Below are 24,993 nucleotides of genomic sequence, written 5' to 3' on the forward strand. Positions count from 1 at the left end.
TACTATGTAATTTACATTTACTTGTTCTTTAATGGAAAGAAGGAAAAAAAAAAAAAAGAAAAAAGAATCTTCCTCCAGATCAAACCAAAATGTGTTTTTTGCAACGTGTTCTCCCTTATTAGGTTCATAATGCTTTTTCATTAGCAAAAACACAGCACTACTTCCAACCAAGGGTTCTCTCTGCTTTTGGCAAAATTTTTGCTGTCCGAGTTAAATTCTTAGAAAAACCTCAAATATAAAAAATGCAAGAGTAAGGCAAAAAAAATAAAAATCTGGAGCTCTTTCAGTTAAGGGGAAGAGATCATCATATGCAAAAAGGTAGAAGAAAACTCCATATACAAAAACAAAGCCCATTGTGCCATTATGCAATGAACCCAAATTATATATTACCACGTATCTTAATCCAGCTGTAAGAGAAACTACTGGCAGTAATTGCACAGCCCTCCCCCTCAGAGAGAGATAATCTTAGTTAGTTGCTTTTAATGTTATTTGTTCTTTGTAAGAAATTAGCATAGAGCTTAAAGAAAGCTTGAAAAATCGCACTCACCTACCAGTGGCCACTTCTCTTCTGAAGTTTCTCTTTGCTGAGTTTCCTTTCTGGAGACGTTACTCTCTCAATTATCACAAATATGTTTTCTGTTAAACTGCTCATGTTTCCAATTAACTTTTGTCATCTATGTCTGTTTGCCTGCCCAGCAGCCTGCTGGGGATTAACGGCTCTTACCTATATTTCTCTGCCCTCTAGCAATAAAGTAAACTGTGTATAGAGCTGCATTTTTTTAATTCAAAAATCAACAGCGGTTGAGAGCGTGCGTTTTCGGCAGCAGGAGCAGCCCAGTGAATTCAGCCCTGTAAATCATGAACCGCTGCAACCACACAGGGACTGTTTTACTTCACTTTCAGCTGCTCACTGAAGATACAGCTCTGTTAACCTCCCTTCTCTGATCCAAACCAGATCTACTAAAGATTTAAAGCACATACATCTTCATGACTTAATGTAGAATCGGGTTTCTACGAGTACTAGAGATTCCTTAATAATAAACTCAGTCATTTCACAGGGTTACGGACAAAGCAGGAATTAATGATACTTTCAAAAAAGATTACTGAAGTTGGAAGATTTCCAGGATTGTTATTAACCCGTAACTATTATATTGGCTGGTCTTGCTAGCCCTTTTCCCAAGTCAAACTACCCGCGTGGAGATAGAAAGAAGCATCGGCCAGCTCACAGGCACATTATGCTTCTTTCAGGATACTGCTAGCCTGCTGACTTCAAGGGCATTACTCCTGTTTTAGTCCAGCACAGAAAGAAAAAAACAACCCACCAAATATCCCAAATGGCAATCACACTTGCTCTGCTCAAACCTGCTAAATTCCATCAGATGGATCAAGGAGGGCTGAGCGAGTGATAGCATAGGAGTCACGCTGCCTGCCAGTGCAGGGAGGGCAGTGACCCAACGTCACTGTGCCCTGCCCACAGACAGGAGGAAGGAAAGGTCAGAGCTAACATATAAGCTATTGGAAATATTCCTCCCTCAGCTTTTAGATGCTCTGCACCATTGCTTTTACCTTGATGCTTTTGACAGTACACTGCTGCTTTTTTATTATTATTTATTTCCAGATGTCCTCCTACCTATCATCATCTACTTCTGATTGCAACGCTGCTCTGCTCTCCTTTTGTGATGTCCAAACAAGCAAGCCTTTGTCTCAGCCTGCATTCCACAGAAGACACTCAGCAATGCAACAAAAGCTTCACAAAACTCCCAATTGTGCGTCATTCACAAATAATTTGTATAGCTTCATCTAATGAATAAATAAATAAAAGTAATTGCCCATCTCGATACCTAGGTACTTCCACAGAAGCAGCAGATTCATAGTACTTCCAAAACTATGTCCCTAGTCCATTCCGGCGTAATAAAGTTGAACAAATCTTGACATAAAGCATGCCCATGCCCATAAATCAACAGATCTGTCTGTGATTCATGGACGTACACAGGCCTGGATCCAGGGATGAACCTAACGTATAAATCAAGGCAAGCAGAAAACCTTTTACTTTCTCAGGAAAACCAAGTTGCAGGGATTACTAGGGAAATCGACTGGGACAAAATAAGGGTGATGCCTGGAAATCCATTGATAAAGGAGCCACCTACAAAGTAATGCTTATTACTTGACATATACCTAGAGAATACAGGAGGAAGAGGGGGAAGAGCTATTTGCGCAGTCAGCTAGGACCAGGTATGCAGCAACACCAACCCAGCGTGGGGTGCTCAGCCTGAGCACGTAGCCAATGGAACATGCTTGGAAAAGAAATGTGCTCTTTTCAAAGAGACTCTAAACTTAAGTTTGAAAAAACCACACAAGTTATGTGTTCATGTGTAAGAACAAGGCCATGCTGCATTCCCTAATCTCAGAGCCTACCTAGAGTCTTAGCAGGAGGTGCAACCTGCAGGCTGAGGCACACACCTGAGGAAAGAGATACCTGAGGACCAGGCTGGTCCACAATCCAATTGTAGAAGTCCACCTCTAGGTCAAACACCGAGCTCACTGTTAACACACTACCCATCAGCTGTGGGAGGAGAAACAGAAGGCAACCCACGTCAGCACAGCCTTCCTATGAGCAATATAATGTTTTCCTGGAAGTAAATAGCAAGAGTTGTTTCATTTGGGAAATGAACTTCCTCCTACCAGCCCAGCTGAGTGCTCCAGTCCTTGATCTTTTAGGAAAAAGGTTTTGCTCTACAAATGAAATGGCTTATTCTTCCAAATCTGAAAGCTTTTTTTTTTTTTTTTCCCCCAACAGAATCCAGAACTTTTTCATTTCTCATTTCTCTGAATGTTTTTAGGTGTTTTGTTTTGAGATTTGGTTTGATCATTGAACAATATATGCTTTCATTTTTCTTTTCTTAAATAAACACGGCATTCACTTTGACCCCAGCACGTACACACATCTGTATGGAACTCAGTTGCACTTCCACTGACATAGCGTGGAATGAATATAATAAAATTCCATTGAGATAGTTTCTTCTCATCTACAAACATGTCAGAGAAATCAGAATTAGGACAACAACACTATGACTGCAACAACTTTTTTAAAATGGGTATATGGGGACATCAGTGTAATTTTTGGAGTCTCTACCTAACGTTTTCCAGTAAGCACATTCTATGAATGCTGGATTCTACACATTTGATACCAATGAAAAATATTTAGAAACTTCGAAATGTATATATATATGCTAAGCTGTTACACTTTGGGGAAGAGAAAAAAGATATTTTCTTAACACAAACTCGATGGAGTTTGATTTATTCTCAGGTCAAATACAATGAAACTGGAAATTCAAAGTCCTCAAGTTTTTCTTACATTCTACCACAGAATGTTAATGCAAGAAATAAAAGGTTCACCGTAAAACACGCTCCTGAAAAATGGCTTCAGCTTAAGAAAGCTCCAGCCTTTTTCAGATTCTTCATTTCTTTCTCACAAACAAGTCTGCTGGCTCTTTTACTCCTAAGACCCATCTTGGTAAACGAAAGGGATTCTGCTGCCAGAATGCAGATTCAAATGCTAGGTTTCCTAATGAAGCAGTAACATCAATATGTGGATAATACATCAGCATGCAAAGGGGAAAGTTTTATTCAGCGTAGCATAGGCCCTTCTTTCATGAAAAGGAGAGCAGGTTTCATGCATTCGATTAATAAGCTTATTATTTCCCATGCGTTCCTTTGTGAGGGAGATATTTTCTTTCTTCAGCAACCTGCATTAACTAAAACTGACTATAAAAGAAATGTTTTCAAAACCAAGCTACGGTCTACAATAAGTAATGATCTCTTTCCTCTTTTCAAAGTCAAATCTTGGCCTGAAATCTATTTTGTTCCTAGCATTCCTGTTAAAAAGATGTTGGTGGTCTAGTTCCAATGCCAATACGCACTGTAGCATGGGTAAATCTGATTTCAGCTGTTCCTGTAAAGTCTTAACTGCAAACCTACCCATTTGTGATGAAAAAAAGAATCCAAAGGCTTATGATTTAAATCACCCACTGAAGTCTTTGAGAGCTTACGTTATAATAAGGTCAGGAGAAAATATATGCAATTTCCCATCATTTGTTATGTTCAGTCTAAGCAAGTGTACTTTGATTTGCTATAACCAAAAACTTTCAAAACCATTTTCATTATAAGCATGAAAAGCAACACAAAGACAAAGGATACTCTCATAGTTACATCTTCCTAGAAGGGTCAAGAACTTCACACTATTTTTATTCATTTCAGAATGAATAAGCTGTCATTTTTTATTTCACAGCTATGGGAAAAATAAGAAGTTCTCATGAAGAGAAATATCTTAGTCCAGCCCATAGATTAGATAACTGAGTTAAAAGCAAACCCACAACCAAACTCTAATTTAGGAAGTAAAAGCAGAGCTGCTCTATGACACTATAGTGTCAGAACTGCAGAAACCGTTGTGGCAGTTTCATCATTTCCCATGTAGAGGAATAATTAGCGAGTCCTGACCTTCCCATCCACCAACCAGAAGACTCTCCTTCAAAGCACTGCAATTAAGAGTCCTACAGAGAAAAGCTTTTTAGCTGAGCTATTCTTCAGTGGTGATTTATCATGCCTAGTGAACCCCTGAAGTATGGCAACGTCTGTATTTCTGCCAGGAGCCTACTATAAAAATCAGAATCTTTCCATAATCCAAAACAAGAACAGGTAGAGCAGAATGTTCCTAACAAGAGTACCCTGGCAGACAGCCCTCCCTCTAAATAAGCAAAACTCTTCAGATTCACAGAAGTTTCTATTTCACTTGTAACGCCGCTGACCCTAGAGAACTAAAGCTGTGTGGAGCAGGCAGACTGACTGGCTGGCTTGGGACTGGGGAAGAGGCACGGCCTCCACGGGCAAGATCACTGAATCTTTGTATTCTCTCTTCTACTCTGGCCCACAGCAAAAAGCAACAAAAATATTTTCTCAAAGGCAGAGATTGCCAGATAGGGAAAGTCTGCGTAATCTGAGAGATGATCAGATAGGAAACATTTCGCTTTGCTGAGGACAAAAATTTCACCAAGCTGACTAGAGTTGGTTTCCTCAACTTCTATCCGCTGGCCTTCCCTTTAGGGGTGATCCAATTTATTGTAATATAGGAGAAAAAATACCCTTACTCCTTAATATCTTCCATTTCATTTCCTTCCATTCTTCCTTTACTTCTTCAGCCTCAATGAGGCAGACTACGCAACTTCAATAGCAGTTGTGTGTATTCACAGAAACGTACTGTACTTCTGAAAACCCGTACCGAAGTCTGAAGATATGCTGGTCGCTAAGCTTTCACATTTCTGTAAGGTTCCCTCTATTCATGCAAAGCTTCAGCATATGAAACAATAGTACTGTTGTTTACTAGTTTACATCGCCAAGACTTGGTATTTTTGCTGAGGTGAAGGGAAATAAAATTGGAGCACAGGCAATCCTTTTCTCATTGTCTTGACATAACTGACTAAGACACTTGAATTGCTTGTTGTTTTTGTTTAGTTACTGTAAAACTCAAAATGCTGTCCACATGACTGCTTAAGAAAGAAGTTGGAGGGACCTCCATCAACCACATACCAGTTCTATTGCCATAAAATCATGAAAGCAAGTTTACCGTGCCATTCCAAATGAGTTGCACTCTCCATTTAATCCTAAACAAATACCATTCTTGTTCATTACTCTTGATTTTTTTTCTCATTATTTGTACAGTGAAATCCCCCAAGATTTCTCCTAAGAGGGTTATTCAATACATTAATGAATTCAGGCAAGGAGCTGTTGAGGAGTCTTCATTAGGCTTTACACATAGGTGGCACAGACCATATGTATACACAGTTGCCTCAACTCGAAACACCTATCCTACAGGTTGGTAGGATATGAAATATGCCATAAACAAGTTGGTGGTCTGAGAACCACACTTAGAGAACACTGACCCGTGGCCTATTCTGGTTATTAGCACTGGCTCCAGTTTGGGCTTGGAATTACCTCAGAGATAGAAATGGAATCAATTTTTTTAGAAAAGAAGTGACAGGCATTAGGAAAAAACACCTCAGAAAACTCCCGCTGATGAATCGATGCACCAAGCTAAGCCACCTATTAACTGAGAAATATCGTATTCTGCTTATTCAGAAGTCACATAATTGTCTAGCTGTAAACAGTAAAGTTGCAAATACTGATGTATTCTTGAACATGGATATTCTGTTTAACCAGATGAGTCAAATCAAACCATTCAGAAATACCAGTACTTTACCATCATATGTATGAATATGCATGAACATACGTAAATACATGCAAACCTATTAAGCTTGTATATAAAACAGCTGATGGACACACACCACTTTCTACACTGGGATCTTATCTCTCTGCTCAATGAAAGTTCTGGTCATAGGAGTGGAAGAAAAGAATTTTTAACTTCTTCCCCTCATGCAACAGCCACCAGTGCAACAGTGTCAGGCTGGACATCTTCATGTGTTTTTTTTTTTTTTAGCATTTATCAGGTCACTGGACATAGCTACAGACTACTTTAAGGAAGAATAATAGCATGTTATAAGCTAGACTCAAAAAATGTGTTGAATCTATTCAATTTCTAGGTTGGAAGTCTGCAGCAGCATCTCTCTCAAGCCAGGACAACATGCAAGTAACGATCTACGACTATTGGTTACAGTCATGAAGGGCTGACCATGACTTGATGCTCATCAACCACTTGAGAAGTGGCAGTAGTTCTCTGGAGTCAGTGATGGATTCTGTAGGTGCATTTGGTTATGGACAAGGACCAGTCAAAAGGCTCAACTGAGAAGCCTCAAATGGAAGAGGCCAGAGATGCTGAAACATACCCAGGGAGAAGAGGCTTCTACCGGTGTGGTAAAAACATACTGGCACTTATGGAAGTCTGGGATGTAGTGATCCTCCTGTTTTCTTTCCTATGATTTAATAGTGAACTTTAGTTTCCATGGTTGCTCCTCTGGCACAATTCACCCAGCAATAAATTTACGGGAAATGGTAAATATTTATTTTAAAAGGAAACATCTATGAACTGTAAAGTCCATGAAATCCTGGGCCAGCTCTTCAGCTGGTATAAATTAGCGTGGTTCCACTGTCTTCCCATACAGCTCTACAGATGTGCACTGGGCTCCTTCTCAAGGTTACATTGTACTTCAAAGCACAAGGGTGTTTGGTGTTTTTTTTTTTTTTTTTTTTTTTTTTTTTAATATGACTTTGGCTTGTTCCTAAGGCTTACACAAACTACAGCAAAGTTCGGTCTTGCAAAGCTCCATTTCAATTGCGACTAAACCTTCAACTAGCCTCTGTTTAGGTAAAAGAGGACGTATTTTTAAATGCCAAGTTTAGCCAGTTAAAAAGTTGTAGAATTGGACATATGATTTACTGCATACTTTTGTCTTGTCCTATAAATGTGCCATATTGCTTGTTAAACTCTGAAAAAGTTGTCTTACTGGCACACACCCATTGTAAGAATGTTGCTGAAGATTCACTCAGATGAGCCAATCTTTTCAGAAGTGTCAGGATGCAAGCAATACCCCAGGATACACAGACAAGCATGTTGGTTGACACTGACTGCCATGACGGTCACCTTACAACATAAGCCAGTAACCTTACGTGTAGGGAAATATAGAGGAATTAATCCACTGTAACTAGGAGAAATAGTTGGAGTCAACACAATTACATATATTAAAGTTGACTGAAATGTTCTGTACTTAGGAGAAATTAAATGCCTAAATATAAAAGGACAAATCATCAGCTATGCAACAATACTGCAGAAAAGAAATAGGAGCTACGGTATATAACAACTGCACCCCTCTAGAATGTGACACTAAGGAAAAACAAATGTCATTTGGGAATGTATTCTGAGCGTCACGTATAAAACATGATGTAATTAGTTCACCCTGCTCAGCACTAGAGTTAGGCTTCATGTGAAGCCCTGCATCCAGCTCCAGCACCTCTTTAAAGTAGATTGACAGCCCCAAAAGAGGCCAGGAGAGATCATCAAGACAAGAGAGATTTATCACAGAGAACCTACAAGAACCTACGAGAAGAAAGTTGAAGTAGTAGAGTTTATTTAGTCTAGAAAATAGAAGGCTGAGGGGAGACATTGCAAGTCTTCAAATACGTAAAGGCAGTTATAAACAGCACAGAGATTGGGGGGGGCAAAAACATGCCTAATTTTCAGCCAAGCAAAACCCTGACTCTTTCCATTGATTTAATTATTTTAAAAAGCTACCTATAATACTAAACAGACACCGGAAGGAACACAGTAAGAGACTGTCATGCCTGCCATGGGATGTTCCAGAACAGACAAGCAAACACAACTCAGGTACAGGTACACTCAATTTTACTGCAGAGCTGGAGCATAGACTCTGCTGTTTATTTACAGATGCAATTCCAACACCAGCTAACGCATGCTTCAAGCTTGTCACAATTTTAAATGCCGGTCTTTAAACAGAGTTAAAACCAGGTGTATCTACCCTGCAAGGTTATGACTCAAGATTGTCTGATGATAGTGCAAGTAGTTTTAGACTAAGGAGCAAACAAAAACCTAGCAATTCTCCCAGGAAGAAAACAGGAAACAAACAGCCAGACTCTCAGAGAATCTTTCATGTTATCCCATGCACTTTCCTTTTTTTCTCTCTCTCTGTTTTTGTTTTTTTTTCTGTTCTGCCACATCAAATTCATGACATCAGAAGAGAAATAAATCACACTGGACATTTGATAAATACCTCCGCTCTATATTTAGAAAACTTGATAGAGTTACTCCGGCATCTGCTTTTTTGTAGTGCCTACAGCAGAATGGTAGGAAACACCAACTACATTGCACTTTTTCATGTAAGGTTACAGATTTATCAAGACAAATTATGTAAACTGAGTTGCAGAGAAAGCCATCAGTCAGCAAGGATGGAGAGCACCTCTGGGCTGTCGGCACACGTGGGCACACAGGCAGCCTTCTAAACACCAAACGCAACCTGCTCTTTGCCTTGCACCTCACCAAGATGAAGCACTTGTACATTTTTAAAAGGGGGAATTACCTAAATTTGTGATGTTTTCACATTCGCTGTTGAGCCAATCACTTTTATTTAAGAGTGAAAATCCCTTTTCTGTTTTTGCAGTTCTTTTAATCTGAGTAACTTTTGCACAGTCTTATCAAGTCACCACTTCAAAAGTAAACATCAGGCTCATGCAATTTTCTGAAGAAAAAGAAAACCAAAAACAAAGCTAAAAAGACACTGGGTACTAAACAGAAGTCAAAGCAACTGTTCTAGAAAGTCAAACTCCAGATTTTTTTTCTAGACCTACCCAAACACAATTTCAGTCATGGAGAAAGTTACTACTGCCACAAAAAAAACCTTTAACTTACAGCAATCCGTCACAGGGGACGACCGTTTCATTCTATAAAACCACTTTCCAGCTTTCCGACATCCACACGCTGTTCAGAGGGATCTTTCAATTGCAGGACCTCCGCTAATTTCTGATATTCCGGAGCGTGCTGCTAACGCTGCTGCTGTCCCCGCTGTGACCAGCCGGCCCGCAGCAGCCGCAGAGCTGGGGGCAGCGCCGGGGCCCTGGCACGACCAGCAGCAGTCTCGGGCGCTCGCACAGAGGGTCGATGCCTTTTCAGGATCGATTAAAGTGTATCGGAGTTCTCTGCTGGACAACACAGTTGCATGCTGCACATAAAGGACGCTGCTCGAGATACCAGGCTTTATTTCTCATTTCTGTGTTATTTAGCAAGCCGCTTGGCTGCCACCAAATGTTGCAGGGACCGACCAGGCAGGGAGCACTGTGCAGACAGCGAGTCCTACAAGCTGCAAATTGCCCTTGTGGAGTTGTATTTACTCTCTCTTCCCTAAGATATCAGACACTTCAATTTCAGGACTATTCAGCCTTTAATTACCAAAAGATATCATTCAAAATGCTAAGACTTTTTACAGTAACTGTTGTTTGATAGCTTCCATCAGCTACCAACATTACCACGACTTTTTAAACACGTGGGAGGGCACTGCAAGTGGCTTTCAGATCCCTTTAAAGGCAGAGTCCACACTGAGCTTTCTGAAAAGCTCCCTGTGAGACTAATTGGCAGCAGACCCTGGCAAGCTTTGCACGCTGCAGCAGCTCCGAGTGATGCCAGTAACAAACACAGCCTTCCTCAGAGCTTCACAAGCACGGAGCTGCACAGCAGCCACCTGCAACATCAGATCTGGAGGCCTGGGTTTCGCGATACCTCTTCTCAGGCAACCAAACAATCCCTTGTCTGGTAACTTCTCTTGCCCGGCTACCAAAATGGACAAAACCACGGCATACAAATGCTATTTTAGACCCAAGAGATTCATTTACCAGCACTGGGATGGCACTGTTTTCTCCCACTGTTAAATGAAAATTTTATAATATGGTTATGGTCTCTAGCTTGGAAACATGTTGATACGAACTGGGGACAATAAAATCCGTTCATTTAAACTTTTTTCCCCCCTAAAGGGCAATAGCAATTTGAAATGAGTTCCCATCGGGCCAGGTTGGTTATTAACATGCCTGCAAAGAAATGTTTGCACTGCATCTGGCAACCTGAGCACTGCTGAACAGGAACAGCCAGGGGGGTTGTTTGCTTTAAACATCACACCTGTAATACTGTAACAAAGCAGTCAAACCTTTAATTGTGGTCAGTGTCCTGTGATGATCTCAACCCTTAAATACCTAAAAGAATGGCTTTTTCTATGGCCAGGAAACAAGGAGGAGTAGGACAAGAGGCAGTGCTGAGCCCTAGAATAGGCTGACCATGTGTATAGATGGACGGATGCATGCGTAGAGAGATAGATGGATAATCACCTGTAACTTTGGCCATCCCAGTCACCTTTCACCAGCTCTGACTCTAGCTGTCTGGATGAACCCAACGTCTTAGCTCCCCTGCCACAGCTGTGACAATAACTGGCCCTGTACCTGCTGCCAGAAAAGTCCTGTGGTTGCAAATTCAGCCTCTACACGGAATGCTACTATAAATGGGTATAAAAAAAATGTTAACTTCTTAACAGGAATCTCTATCATGTTTTACAAGTCTCTGCTCTTTTTTTTTTTTTTTCACCACATTTTTTTTTTCATTCTTATACTATTATTTGGCAGAAAGGAGAAAGTCTGCTTTTTGTCCCTGTTTATTATTATGAATTTATTGAAAGTGGAAAAACTGTGTGAGGTTAAGCAGAACATAAGGCTTCCGGTGAGGAAGACATGCAACATCAGAAGGCAGAACAACTGCCCAGCCTGTACTTGATACAGGAGCCAAACCCCACTCAGTTTGAACATCAAATATTTCATCTGGTTTTATGTGCAGCTACAGAAGAGGGCTTGTCCTCTGTTGTCATGCTCTTAAATAAAAGGTTTTTAATTCAAGAAAACAACTAAGAACATTTGAGTTGACCTTAAATGTATTAAGCCAAAGAATTTCATTCAGTAATTTGAGCCAAATATTTAACCTCTGCCTGCACATCAGCTCTTGGTAGATATTAAATTTGGACTCATTATGTCTAATTTAATCCCTTTCAACAGCTTATCACCCACATTCTTAAAAACTGCATCTAGTTTGCTGTCTGAATTGGACTAGTTTCAAATTCCAAACAAATGGATACTCATATGCAGTCCACTGAGGTAATAAAGAATCCTTATTAATATAAATCTAACTCTCTACAGGTATCTTGTAAGTAACAAGGAAATAACCTTTTAAACAAAGAACATAAATTTATCTTTTAAATACCTATCTGCAAAGGAAGTTTTCCAAACCTCTAATTATGCTGTACCCTTCTTCTCATTGTTTTATGCATGTCCCTTTCTTCAATGTCCATCTGAATGCTGCTGAAAACTTCAGCCTTCAAGATACTACCCCTGACACGGAAGATGAGAACCCTGCGTATTGATTTCACTATGCACATCTCGTCTTGTTCCTGGTAAGGACGTAGAAAGCAACAATCTCAAAGTCAGTATTTTTAAACTGACTTTGGTTCATTTGTGGTCGACTTAATCGAAATCTGCTGCTTTTGAACAACCTTAAGCAATCCTGAGTTTGAGAAGGGCTCAGTATCGCACAGAAGCAAGCCAAGAATGTATTCTCAGGTGCTTTTTATATCAACGCAGGATATAACATGACTCCTGCAGCAGTCAGTACCAGGGGGTTTTCATATTCCTAGCTGTGAACACTTCTTTGCAGCTATGTGAATTTAACTTTGGAGCGTCATTCCTACTAAAGCTACGATGAGATACGTCGTGCCCTCTTGAACTGTACCGACAAATATAACTGCCTACATACAAAGCGCGCACATTTTTAGCACACATTTGGTGTACGTAACCATACACCAGCAAGAAACATTTGTTCAGCAGAGTGGAGGTTTCCATGCCAACAGTTTACTAACTTGGTAGTCAGTTCTATTTTGATACCACAAAGTGAAAAAGATATACAAAGAAATTCCTTACCTGTCCTTTGAGATACGCTATTATCTCTTCCTGTTTAATTAGATAATACTTAATGAAGTATTAACACTTAATCTCATGTAAAATGAGATAATATTTAAAAGCATCAAAGTGTGGTCATTTCATACTTGCCAGAGCTCACAGCCGGACTAAAATAATGCCAGCCCCTTAGTGCTGACTCCACAGAGGTTTGACGCACACAAAATTGTCATTGCCATGAGAATCTCTGATTCTCTGAGATCTGTGGATTCTGGTAGTTCCCTGTGTATCAATGCTACCCTCTGTATGGGAAGTATCTTAGCTGTGTTAGCAGGGTAAATATGCCTGTAACAAGTAGAACATGGACTGGTTTAGACCATCACTGTATTACATTACAATATACAAAGCTTTACACAACAACAGACCTGAACTGACCATCAGCATAGGACAAGGAAAAGATGGAACATTTAAATAAGAAAGGCATTTAGGACAGCAATAAAATCTTCAAGATTTGTTCTTACCAGGTAGAACTATCAATCACGAAGCACACATCAGTTTTGCTTTGCCTCTGCTTCCCAACAGAGTCCCTTAAAGAAGTCACTGACACTACTTAGTCCATGTCCATATATTTTTAATACCGTATAAAACTAACAATTTCTAACAGCTGTAGAAACCACAGGCAAGTCCAGGTTATAAGAGACCTCTGGAGATCATTTGTTCCAACCTTCAGATGAAAGCAGGGTCTTAGATTAGTTTAACCAGGACTCTGTCAAGGCAAGTCGTGAATACCTTCAACAAGGGAGATTCCACCACTTTCCTGGACAAACTTTTTCAATATTTAATTGTTCTTGTAGGGAAGGACTTTATTCCTATTGCCAGACAGAAATTCCCCTAAAGGAACTTGTGCCACATGCCTTATGTCGTTCACCATGTATCCTTGTGAATACAGCAACCAGCCTTCACATACTAAAAGACGATGATTCAAAATAGACTGCATTCCAAAAGGCATTACCTAACCTTTGAAAGAAATAAAAGGAATGCAACATTAACCAGAGGAACACATGCTTCTCTTACTTCCCTGTAAATACAGGATACCTGGAAACTGAGATACACAGAGCTCAGATTACAGCTGAGTCAGCAGGATCTGATTCAGAACCTTCTAATGAGACTCATATCAGTAAGTTCGCAAGAACGTGGCTATTAAAACATTTATTTCATTTCAGTGCACAAATATGTATGCATGAATTCTCTTTTCCTTAAGACTTCCTGTTTATGAGAAACCTGACATTATTAGCACTGCCTTCTTCACAAATGTGAAAAAGAAACATTTCCTTTGATCCCATGTGGAAATGGTCCAAGTTTGGTAGCGCCTTTTCTTTACTGACTTTTTATCTAAAATGCAAGCCAGAGGGAAATGTGTCATTTTTCCCACAGACTTCTACTGCCCTCTGTAGGATTATTTTAAATAAAATATTAGGAACAAAATAGAAAATAGACCTAAGCACGTAAGCCTACCAGTCACATTACTGTATCACATCATAAACATACTGGAGATGACATTAAGTTGGCATTTCCTATAGCTTCATAATTTTAGGGACTTTACACGCTGGGCATACAAGTCAAGAGAGCAATAAACAGAATATTCCCATACCATGCTACCGAACTCTTGATAATGCAAAACGAAACCCGAGTGCCTGAAGATCAGTGAAGACAGTGGATACATGCGGGTGTTCAGAGCTGGTCCAGAATACCCACTGTTTTGCAGAACAGCAGACTGCTTTTAAAGCCTGTATCAAAGGACTGACAACTTTGTGTAGCTGTGCGAAACACTGGAACAGATTAATGAGAAAGTCCACTGTATCGAGCTCTTTACTGAAGTCATGTGCTTCAGTTTAAGTTTCATGCTTGATACTACCTAGGATGCAGTTCTGCTCCTTCCTGCCATGGACAAGAAGTAGTTTTCTTTATTCTAAATTGCACAAGCAAATAAAGTTTTGGGTATTTCTTATTTCATGATAATTAAGATGAGTTCACTGGTCACCTTGGGAGGTGGCTGATGCTTTTCATGTTACGGGATGTTTGTGGCATTAAAGGCTGTTAAAGGACAAAAATAGTAAGCCGAGGATATACTTACATATGCATAGACTAAATAACTTGGACTATTCAGAAGTGAATTAAAAGGCTCCAACTATATGAAGGGATTATGGTGATATCAAAAACCACAAGCCTGTGTGGATCATTACTTCCTCACAAACCAAAAATGCAATTAGATTCTAAATTTTCTGAATCTATTTCTATTTCTGTATGAATAAAAGCCTATAACATCAATTAGACACACAAAAATATCCTGCCTAGGAGGCTACAGCAATTACAAATGGCTAATCACTGAAAATAAAAGCATTTTCCATAGCATGTTGCCATTTCTCCATTAACATAGCATGTTGCCTTTTCTCCATTAACACCAGTGACAGGACCCGCGGGAACGGGGTTAAGCTGAGGCAGGGGAAATTTAGGCTTGACATCGGGAGGGGGTTCTTCACAGAGAGGGTGGTTGCACACTGGAACAGGCTCCCCAGGGAAGTTGTCACTGCACCGAGCCTGTCTGAATTTAAGAAGAGATTGGACTGTGCACTTAGTCACATGGTCTGAACTTTTGGGTAGACCTGTGCGGTGTCAAGAGTTGGACTTGACGATCCTTAAGGGTCCCTTCCAACTCAGGATATTCTATGATTCTATGATTCTATGATTTTACAACACATGCAACGTGGACACTGAAATTCCCATTAGTGTGAAGGCAATTTTCCATACAAACTGGGGAGGCTAACTCCAAAAAGCAAGTTTAAGCTATCATGTCCTAACCTCAAAGGAAGTGTCTATAGGATGGAAATGGGTGTCCAAGTCATCCTTGCTAGAGAAGATGAGTCTTCTCTTCATCTTGAAACTGACATCAGATAGCTTGTGAAGACTAAGAAAGCACAAGAAAATACTGAAGAGAAGATCATCCCTCAAATCAAGATTTGAATACAAAATCTTGGGACAGCAAGAAGGCAGCCTATCTTGACTTAAGGGTCTGTAATATGTCCTCGGAAAAGTAAAATAGGCCCACACCTTGCAAGTGATTTACATTGGTAGGAAGCTTCATTAAAAATAATATATATGTATATATATGCAAAGTCAATGGAAACACAGAAGAGTATCACCATTCTGTGGAACAAAAATGGTTCAAAGACAAGAAATCTGAGTTCTTCTCCTAGATGCTTCCATAGTTCCTGTGTCTGACTGACAGCCCTCCAAATGGTTTGAAAGCCCAAGACCCCCACCTGCTAAATGGCAGCCCTACCCAAGGGCCACAGATAACCACTTCTTTCACTCCTCTCTTGTGATCACTGTTGGAATTCTAAGCATCTAGAGAAGTTCCATTTGTAAACACAGTTGCTCGTGGACTTTTAAGTAGTTAAGGTTTTAAGTGGAAGCCTTGAAGATCCCACCCCTGGATTTATACATCCAAAGCACACAGTGATTCCTAAAAATCTGATGTAGATCTGGACCTCACTCCATGACAGCCAGCTTATACCACCCCATGAAAAGCATGCAGTTCCTTAACACATGTAGACACACCAGAGATACAATACTGAATCAGTTAGTATGAAGTCTGTAACGGGTGCTGAAACAACCAGGAAATTACTTCTTTCTTATTTGCACACGACAAATTATTCTTTTTTGTCCAAGTTGTAGTGTGCACACAGCCAGATCAACTTTAAAAAACAAATAAATCTGTATCTACTTAAGTGTCTGTGAATAGTTCATTTTCTCAGAAATCCTACTTGACGTCTTTCTGTTATGTTTTTCTTACGTGTCAAAGCAACGGTAGTTACATTTATTCATGTCACAGATTTTTTCTCTGAATCAATCCATCATTGCTTGTAAGAGAAAGCTGAACTGAGGTTTGCAAAAAAAAAGTTTTAGTTTAACTGCAAGATCTCCCAAAGTCTGTTACATACAGCATCTCCCACAGCTTCTTTTTTCATCTGAGAAGAAAGAAAGTCAAAAAGTGCTTTTAAAATACGCTCATTATCTACACTGGCCTGCGTACTCTTGGGTGAAGGGCAGACCCATGGTTTTCATCAACCCTTGTATTTACATCCTTCTATCTAGGAAACGGCCCGAGTACACCAACTGCTTCTTCCTCTGTGCTCACAGCTGATGATCACAGGAGACTTCACAAGCACACTGGGAGCTACAGTCACCTTTATTTCTGTGACTTGGACTTCACACTCCAATTTCTTTCAACATTTGCGAATGTCATCTGGCAAAATCAATTCAATTCCCAATGTTCAGGATAAGCAAAGCCCTGCAACATTCCAGGTTTTTATGACAGAGAATATCTCCTCATGTGTACTCCTTTGCTAAGAGTACACATATATCTCAACATACATGCTTGCATGCATCCAAGAATCTCTTATTGTTGTGCAACAGCATACTAGTTTTAGATGTTACATAAATCCTTTCTAGATTTCTTGGAAACCAGTGGTTTCGTCATTAATTGACTAGTGGGATATTAAAAAAAAAAAAAAAAAACTAGGTTATTTATTTTCCAGTAGCTAGCTGTTCCTCCATGCTCCATTTACTGTCCTGTTCATTTCTGATGTATTCTGTTTCAATTAATGCACTTTTGTTGCCACAAGACACAGACGACTGACTAACAAGACAGTTCGCATTTGGAGGGAAAGGCCACGGATTATTTAACGGCTGCAAATTACATCCTACTTTGCAAGAAACTATTCAAATGTAATACACTGAAGGCTACCTTCTATCATGAAGTGATCACTCATGCCAAAACAGTCTGCCAAAACAGTCGGATTTCTTTTTCTCCCATTTCCTTCTCCAAAAACACGTAACAGAGCTAGTACTGTGTAAAGGGATCAAAACTTACCACGAGAGAGCTGACTGACACACAATGTGGTCGTCTAAGTCTCAGTTCCTTAGGCAAACTTCAGGATAAGGGTCAGAAAACTTGAATTGTCTTAGCAGTTTGACAATAAACTTGTCTGGCAATGTTACAATTAATGTAAAATAAGCCAAAAATTTGTCAGACCAACTGGTTTTGTTTCTCATGGATAAAAACCAACTTTATGTCATGACTGTTTTTAAGTCAAGTTCAAGTTCAACTTACATAAGCCCCCCTTTTTTTTTTTTTTTTTTTTGGAAGGCTATAATTTATGACAAGATTTTTTTTATTATTTTTTTTCCCACAACCAAAGTTCTGAGTATTTTATGCAACACATAAAGGCCATGAACCTCAAAAACAAAACAAAAACAACAAAAACTTTGAGGAAGCGGATTATCGTGTATGCTTCTTCAGTAACCACTTTATCTTACTGAAGAGATGGACTACAATGAGGAATGAGTGTTCCAGAGCTGTCTGCCTCAACAGTTGATAGTTAAGCTTCCCAGCTGACAAATTACTGTTATTTCTCTGGATGTGTGAGAGAGGAACCAGGCAGAAGACCAACGGCACAACGGCAAGATTTTTCTCCGAAACCGAAGAGAAGAAAGTGAAGGCTGAAACCAGCACTTGACTTGGCTTACTTAGTCAGCTTGGTAAGCTGAGGGGAAGCCAAGAGAGTTCAGGTTCTCTCTTGATGGCAGCTGCCAGCTCACCGCCACCCGTATGCAGGTATTGATCGCCCGGCCAACTGATGCGCGCCTGGGCCGGGCCGCACTGCTCGCCGCGCCTCACCCGTCTGGGAGCCGGGGGACACCGGCACAAGGCCTGGTATTGGCGAGGGGGACTGGGGAAATATCACACAGGAAAATCAGGCTCCGTCAATTCTAATACCTCCACTTCTATGGTTTGGGCTGCAATTGCTAGATAGGGTAATATTCCAAAATCTAATGAAGTTCAGGAATAGGGCATGAGGGTCTGGAGAAGGAAAAACACATTTTCCTGAAAAGAAACAGGGATGAGAACTACAGGCAAGTTGAGTCAGCCCAGTGTTTTTCTCTCATTCAAAATATTACTGTTAATACAAGTTACTCACATACAACACAGAGACTTAAGCCTAAAGGGCACGCTGCCAAGTCGCTGCAAGAAGATAGTATTGAAACATGGTAGGGATCTATCTTTGCAAGGGGGCCATGACTTTGTTAAGGGTACAGAATTAGCTGCCAGCGTAAGCCAACAATTTGACCATAGCAGACTAGAATAATCTGCTCAGTTTTCACCAGTCATGTCCTCCAAAAGCCTGCTGGTTAATGCTGCATTACAGTGCTCAGAGCTACTAACTCAAGTTAATGAATTCTGTCAGATTACTAACCTAGTGAATAGACACAAAAAGCAGCCATTCAAAAAGCAGCACTACAGACAGCACACAGTACTTGCCATTTCTGATGCATTGCCATAGACACGGTTTCTCGGCAACATTTATAAAAATACATCATGTTCCTGCCTTCAAATCCTATATTATACGACTATAAATTAAATTTAAAGAATGTATTTTAAGCACCTTTGACAATAGTGGAGGAAAGGAAAATAAATGGTGTTATTTATCATATAAAAACATTGAAGAAATCTTCAGTGGTCATTTTCCATTCCTGTCAAACTACTCAACAAAATGCCTTATTGTTAGATTGATTTTCTACTCCCCTTTGTCTGTGTTTGACACAAAATGAAAAAGCCTGTTTCACCAGCACCAGTTTTCTTGAAGCTATTATTTTGTGTGTACTCTCAGGACAGCAAGTCACCACCTCAGTTCTAGTAAAGAAGGATTATACCTTTTTCAAGAAAAGCCAGCTGCTTCTTATATTGTAAATGTCATCTTTACAGCATTCAAGGACCAAGTATCTTCCTCCTGAAAGGAAACTCCCTAAAACAGAGCAAGCCTTCAGAGGTCCCAACAGACCAATGCCATTCAGACCCCACCACACGGTGTCCTTTCCTTGTCCTTGACTGGCATACCAGGCTGAACAACCAGAGAAACAGAGGCTGCAAGTACTACTGAAGACTTACATATGAAATTAAATTTCAGTTTATAATTTACAGTTAATTTTTATTTCTTTCAGGCTTGAACAAAACCAATTTCTATTAACTGTTGCAACAGAACCCAGGCCAGCTATAGTCTGCTGATATTTTAAGAGACTCTGGTGTAGGGGGTATCTTCCCCCGTTAGCTGGGAAGAACCTGTGCATGGATCATGCCAATGAACAGGAGGGCTGCCTCAGGAGCATCTTCACAGAGTAACAAATCAGGTAAGAATATCACCAAAATCCTTTTTCAGGTTTAAAAGCATCTAGGACTCCTCATGCCACGTCTCTTTTGAAACGGACAGTCCTTTGGGGCTCAAATCCTTCTGTTATATTTTTGAAATTTATTTAGGATTTCTTACTTGGTTTTTATTCAGGCTTAATACCAAGATATGATAGCTGTTTTGAGATTTTTGGCCATTTTGAAACATAATGTAGATTGCTAATAAGTTTGCTTGTTAAAAAAAGGAACAGCTAAACACATCCAGGCCGTTTATGAAGCTTTCTCACTTGAACATTAACACTTTTCTTCTTTTAGCAGATTTGAATACACTTTTCCTTTTTAGTATCAAGCCAATAAAATACTGTCTGTGACATTTTGTAAAGGCTCATTCTGAGGGAGATGAGCAATAAATCATCCTACTCATCCTGCAATAAAAAGATCCCTTGATAGTACTGATACTGCAGTACTCTGCAAGGACACAGTTACAAATTATCATTTGGTTTCATGGTTGAGAAATGACTACGTTTTACTGAAATCAGACAGTAAATCTTAAAAGAAAAAAGTTACCACAAAAAAAAAAAAATCCAAGTTGTAAATGCTGTAAAGCAATCAAGCTTGTGGAGTCAGTTTTACAAAGGACAAGTTATCTTGGGGAGAAGGAAGAGATGTAAACCACACTGCTGTCGGCATCAGTAGCTTTTGCTTGGTGAGAGAGATGGTTAAGACAATGATGGAGCCAGTATGTTGAAGTGAGAGCAAAAATACTACAGAATGAACAAGAAAGGAGGACTTACAGAATCTAGGAGAAAAAGAAAGACTGCTCACATTGTAAGCCACTACCATTTTTAATGACTATAAACTGAATTTCTATTAACTGTCAAATTTAATTCTGCCAAGGAGCTAAGTCACTGTTATTTACTTTAACAGTAACTAAAAACAGTGAATTATTTTTTTTCTACATTATGCTGAGAAGGAGAACTAAACCTAAATGACAACATGAAGGATGTCCAGGCAAACATTCCGTCACTAATCTGCTTTTTAGGTATCAAGAGTACTGAACTTTATAAACTGAAGACCTGGTGGGGAAATTTCTTTTTATGACAAGCTACCTAGAAAAATACAATGGATTCCACAAGTTTAGAAATTATCTGAATATCTATACTGGAGTCAACTTAGATGGCAATAGAAATTTTCTTTTTATCAAATATTGTCATTGGAGAGTGCTTTGTTCCTACCTGTAGTTCTACAAGAGGCTGATCAAGAAAACATGAAATTAGTAAAATGATTGCCATTCATTTAAACTAGATTGAGACTGAAATCCAAAAAAAGATTTTCACCAGGTAGTCACTGAAGCCAGCGCTAATCGGGGGGACTGACTTCACTTCTGAAAACATGCTTAAATTAAGTATATTTTGGGAAGAACGAAATGCACCTGCATGCTAAAACTTCACGACTGCTAGTATTTAACCTGTTTTTAACCACCTTTTAATCCTTACTAGTACAGATATATTTAGGTATATGAAAAATGATCATTCATCTACCCTTTCATATATAATTGCCATATGTGCTGTTACACCTTTTCTTTGCGTACCACCTGCCGTACAAATGATATCTTCTATCCAGTGTAGTCACAATAAAAACTTATCAGCCTCAGTCACATGGAAACTTTTATTAACGTTTATTAAAAAGTTACTTGGAGAATGCACCACTTATTTTAGAAGTGTGTAAGTTAAATTAAGCTCTATAAGGATTTGTCTTTGCAAGGAGCCACTTACCACTTTGAGACAGTCTTACAACTTCTGGAACTGAGTGGAAAATGCAGTTTCCTCTGAATAAAACCACTATTCAGAAAAACTGAGAACGCAAAAAATTCAAGCACTCACCTTTTTCATTGCTACTTGTTGGTGTTGGAGGGAGAATTCCAGGCTTAGACTTGTCGTAATTGTTAAAGCTCTGGCTGCGTCGATTGTTGGCACTAATAGAACCACGAGTCTTGGTCTCACTGCCTGCAGCGGACACCCTCGTGGTAGGGCCTGGAAGCCTGATGAAAGAATTACAATAAGATTAGATATACAAAGAACAACTCTGAGAAAGCAACTGTGGAATACCATGCATAAGCTGAAAAGAAAAGGATCGACACCACCAACATATCTTTTTTAAGGTCTTTGTCCTTATGAAAGAACAAATAAGGAATCATCCTAGATGAAAAATACAAGGTAAACCAGTTCAAGTCTGAATTGCTTCACGTCAGGAAAGAAAAAAGAAAAAAGAAAAAAAAAAAAAAAGAAAACCAAAACCATTTTGTCAGATACTTTAATATCTTTCCATGGGAGTTTTTGGCTCAAAAAAATTCAGGATCCAGTTCTAAAATTCCTGTATACATTGACTAATAGCAGAATTGGCAAATAGTTGAGTTGTTTCTAATAGACTCAACACAAAACGTACTTAACTACCTCCCACTGAGTGAGGTGATATAATCAGATCTTCTCTATATAGCTCCTTCTTCCATAATTCAGCTTTCATTAACGGTCACTTGCTGTACATCTTGTAAATCAGAAATAGCTGCAGTATATTCAGCGCAGTAATAGCACTGCTGCAAGCTTAAGGCCAAATGAGACACTACTATTCTTAGACCAGAATGCTGAACAGGGCTACACTTATTTTGGAAATAACAATGAGACAGAATAGGGCTGCCTTCTTCCTTGTAGGGAAGCACATTACAGCTGTGGTCTGAAAGCTCCAAAGCCTAATGGCCAAGCCCAGCAAAACACTAACTGGATTTAATTTGCGCCCATAAAATCACACAAAGCTTAAGTTTCCCCTCTTAGGGCAACCACATTGTCAGTGAGCAGGTATAAGCCTCTGGTTTAAACTGAAAAAGGATGGCAGCAAGCTGTTTCAGGGAAGGACTTTCCAACTTTGCATTTCCTTACTGTAGCCCATATTTAAAAGATTTAGATGTTTACCTAGAAAAAAGGCAGTTCAGATTCTGGAATAAGTAGACAAGAAAGGATACTTGTTGCATGCTTTTCAGTCCAAAGGGGACTGGTAGAATTTTCTAAAAAGCCTGATGAGTAGGAAAGCCACAGGCATTGCATCTCAGAACAATGCGTGTGCTCGAGTCCTTCAAAGTCAATGTTTATACGCGCAGTTGCCATGCCTGCACCGTATTCTGTGTGCCAATGAGCATATTTCCACATTCCAAATTGACTAAATGTAAAACATTGAAAGATTTATTAGTTCCTCAAAATCCACATGGAAGAGAATTAGTGAAACAGCTCACGGGTTTGACAAGCAACAAGATCACATTAGGGTTTCAAAGATAGGATCAGTTCATGTCACATACAGTAGCACAGAAGAGGACTTCTCTGTGCTGTCTTTGTATTTTCTGTATAGTAGAATCTCTTTAGCACTGTTCTGTATAAAATAAAATAGTCAGTTTGTCTTAAATGACATGTGCCAATAATAGGCTGAAATGAAGAAGTCCCGGTTAACTGCAAGAATGGGGACGCAACAGACCAAATCACTGCTGTGCCCATGGGAAGGAAAAGAAGCCAGGAAGGAGTCTGGCAGCGCTTCCTCAACAAACTGGCTTCTCAAAGACTAGTGAAGAAATAGAAACAGTGAAAGAAACATGAAGGAAAAGAACAAAAATGTCAGTAGCTGCATGCACATGCTTTCAAAGCTCAAAATGGGAAAAAAACATCAGGGCGTCATTCAAATACAAAAGCAAAAAATCATTCACAAACTCAAATCACTGCAGATCTGACACAGCACATCATGGTTCTGAGGTTTACTGTGTTGAAGCCTTTTAGACAAGCCCCTCAATTTAGCCAGGAAGAGCAGCCTCTTTCAACGCTGGGGGGTGCTAGAAATTTGTACATGGCCATCACTGCAGGAAAGTGCAAATGGGAACCCCCAAAGATGCTTCATCCACGGTAGAGGAGACTATGTGGGAAGAAGCAGGGATATTCAGGGGAAGGAACAACTGCTCTTCGTAGCAACTGCCATGCTGCTCTTCTGGAGGTCTTGGGGAGCACAGAGACAGGAAAGTTCCCTAAGAGCTCATTTTGCTTCATCGGAAACAAGCTAGGTTTCTCATGGGAAGGTGAATGCACAAGATAACTCAGCTGTAAGTTTCTACAGAAGGATGAAACACTGCGAGTACGGGCCGAGCACCGCAGCAAGGCCACCGGAGCACCCAGTACTGGAGGGGAGCTTCCTGGTGGGGCTGACAGGAGGCAAGGGAGGTCCCCACTCTGGGCGGGAGAAAAGGCTCCCCACACATGCCCACGCAGGCCTTACAAATCTCTCATTTTAAAGTGAACAAAGCTACTCAAAGCTTGTGACCACTCAAGAAGTGGCAAGTTTTAAACTCAGTCAGGACTGTCACTGTCAATAAAAGCACAGAGAGAATTAAAAACACATGAGCTAACAAAAACTCTTGAAGAAAGTATAATCTCTCCTACATTATTTTCCTGTAGTTTAACTGACTGATCTTTTTAGCCCGTACTTCTGGTCTTAGGCCAAAATATTTTACAGTGACATTTGAGAAATCTAGGAAAAAAATCTAGGTGCAGGGAGATGTTCCTGGCTTCTTACAGCTGGAGACAGGGCACCGAGCTCAGAGGTCACTCTCTTACTACTCTTCAGCATCTCCTCTGGGCAACTACAAACTGTCAAGCCATAATCATGATCAAGAGAGAACATGAAAAGGAAACAGGGAACATTTTAACAGGGGTTATAGTGCAGACCTTCACTGTTGTCATAAAAGCAGTAAGATGGGGGAAATAAATCCAAATTATACGTAACTAACAATCTACACAAACTTGCCAAGCTGAATACAATCATAAATAATGGTACACCAGCTTAGCAAAAATCATACAGAATAGTTTAATAATGTAGAGCTATATAAAACATCCTCATAAAACATTTTTATATATAATTGTAATAAAAGGAAAGTTAAGATTAATAACCACATTAGTAACACTTACAGCCATCCTTATGAGTGCTGAGATGAGATAGCCGTAGGGGCTGGCATGCAAGCCAAGCTGGGATTCAGAACAAAAAATAGGTTGAAATACCTATTAATCATTTTCAGGGAGATCAGATATTCTTAGCTTCAGAACATCGGCGAGTGCGGGAGCTCTGATGGAAACACCTACACAACGCTGTTTGGGCTCACACGGCGTGTGCAAGGTATGCTCCAATTACTAGCTGGGACAGCACTAGCCTGATGCTGCTAGTTTCAATAAAGCAGATCTAAATACAACTAATACAGACAGGGAAAGTGGGGAGAGCACTCC

The 24,993-nt window shown here is 39.8% G+C and overlaps 1 protein-coding gene across 11 annotated transcripts in view; it reads right to left on the minus strand.

The window, feature by feature from the left end:
• Positions 1 to 24,993, minus strand: part of NAV2 (neuron navigator 2) — a 405,213-nt gene that overhangs the window by 112,969 nt on the left and 267,251 nt on the right. For 9 of the 11 annotated variants that reach the window (XM_035326761.1, XM_035326759.1, XM_035326760.1 and 6 more), the window contains one exon: positions 21,571 to 21,728. In XM_035326761.1, the coding sequence (XP_035182652.1) occupies positions 21,571 to 21,728 (158 nt within the window). Of the gene's footprint in view, positions 1 to 547; positions 1,157 to 9,370; positions 9,511 to 21,570; positions 21,729 to 24,993 lie in introns of those variants that run through there. The other 2 variants (XM_035326762.1, XM_035326763.1) reach the window with 2 other exon arrangements.

This window comes from Oxyura jamaicensis, chromosome 5 (genome assembly GCF_011077185.1).
Source record: "Oxyura jamaicensis isolate SHBP4307 breed ruddy duck chromosome 5, BPBGC_Ojam_1.0, whole genome shotgun sequence".
Classification (NCBI taxonomy): Eukaryota; Metazoa; Chordata; class Aves; order Anseriformes; family Anatidae; genus Oxyura; species Oxyura jamaicensis.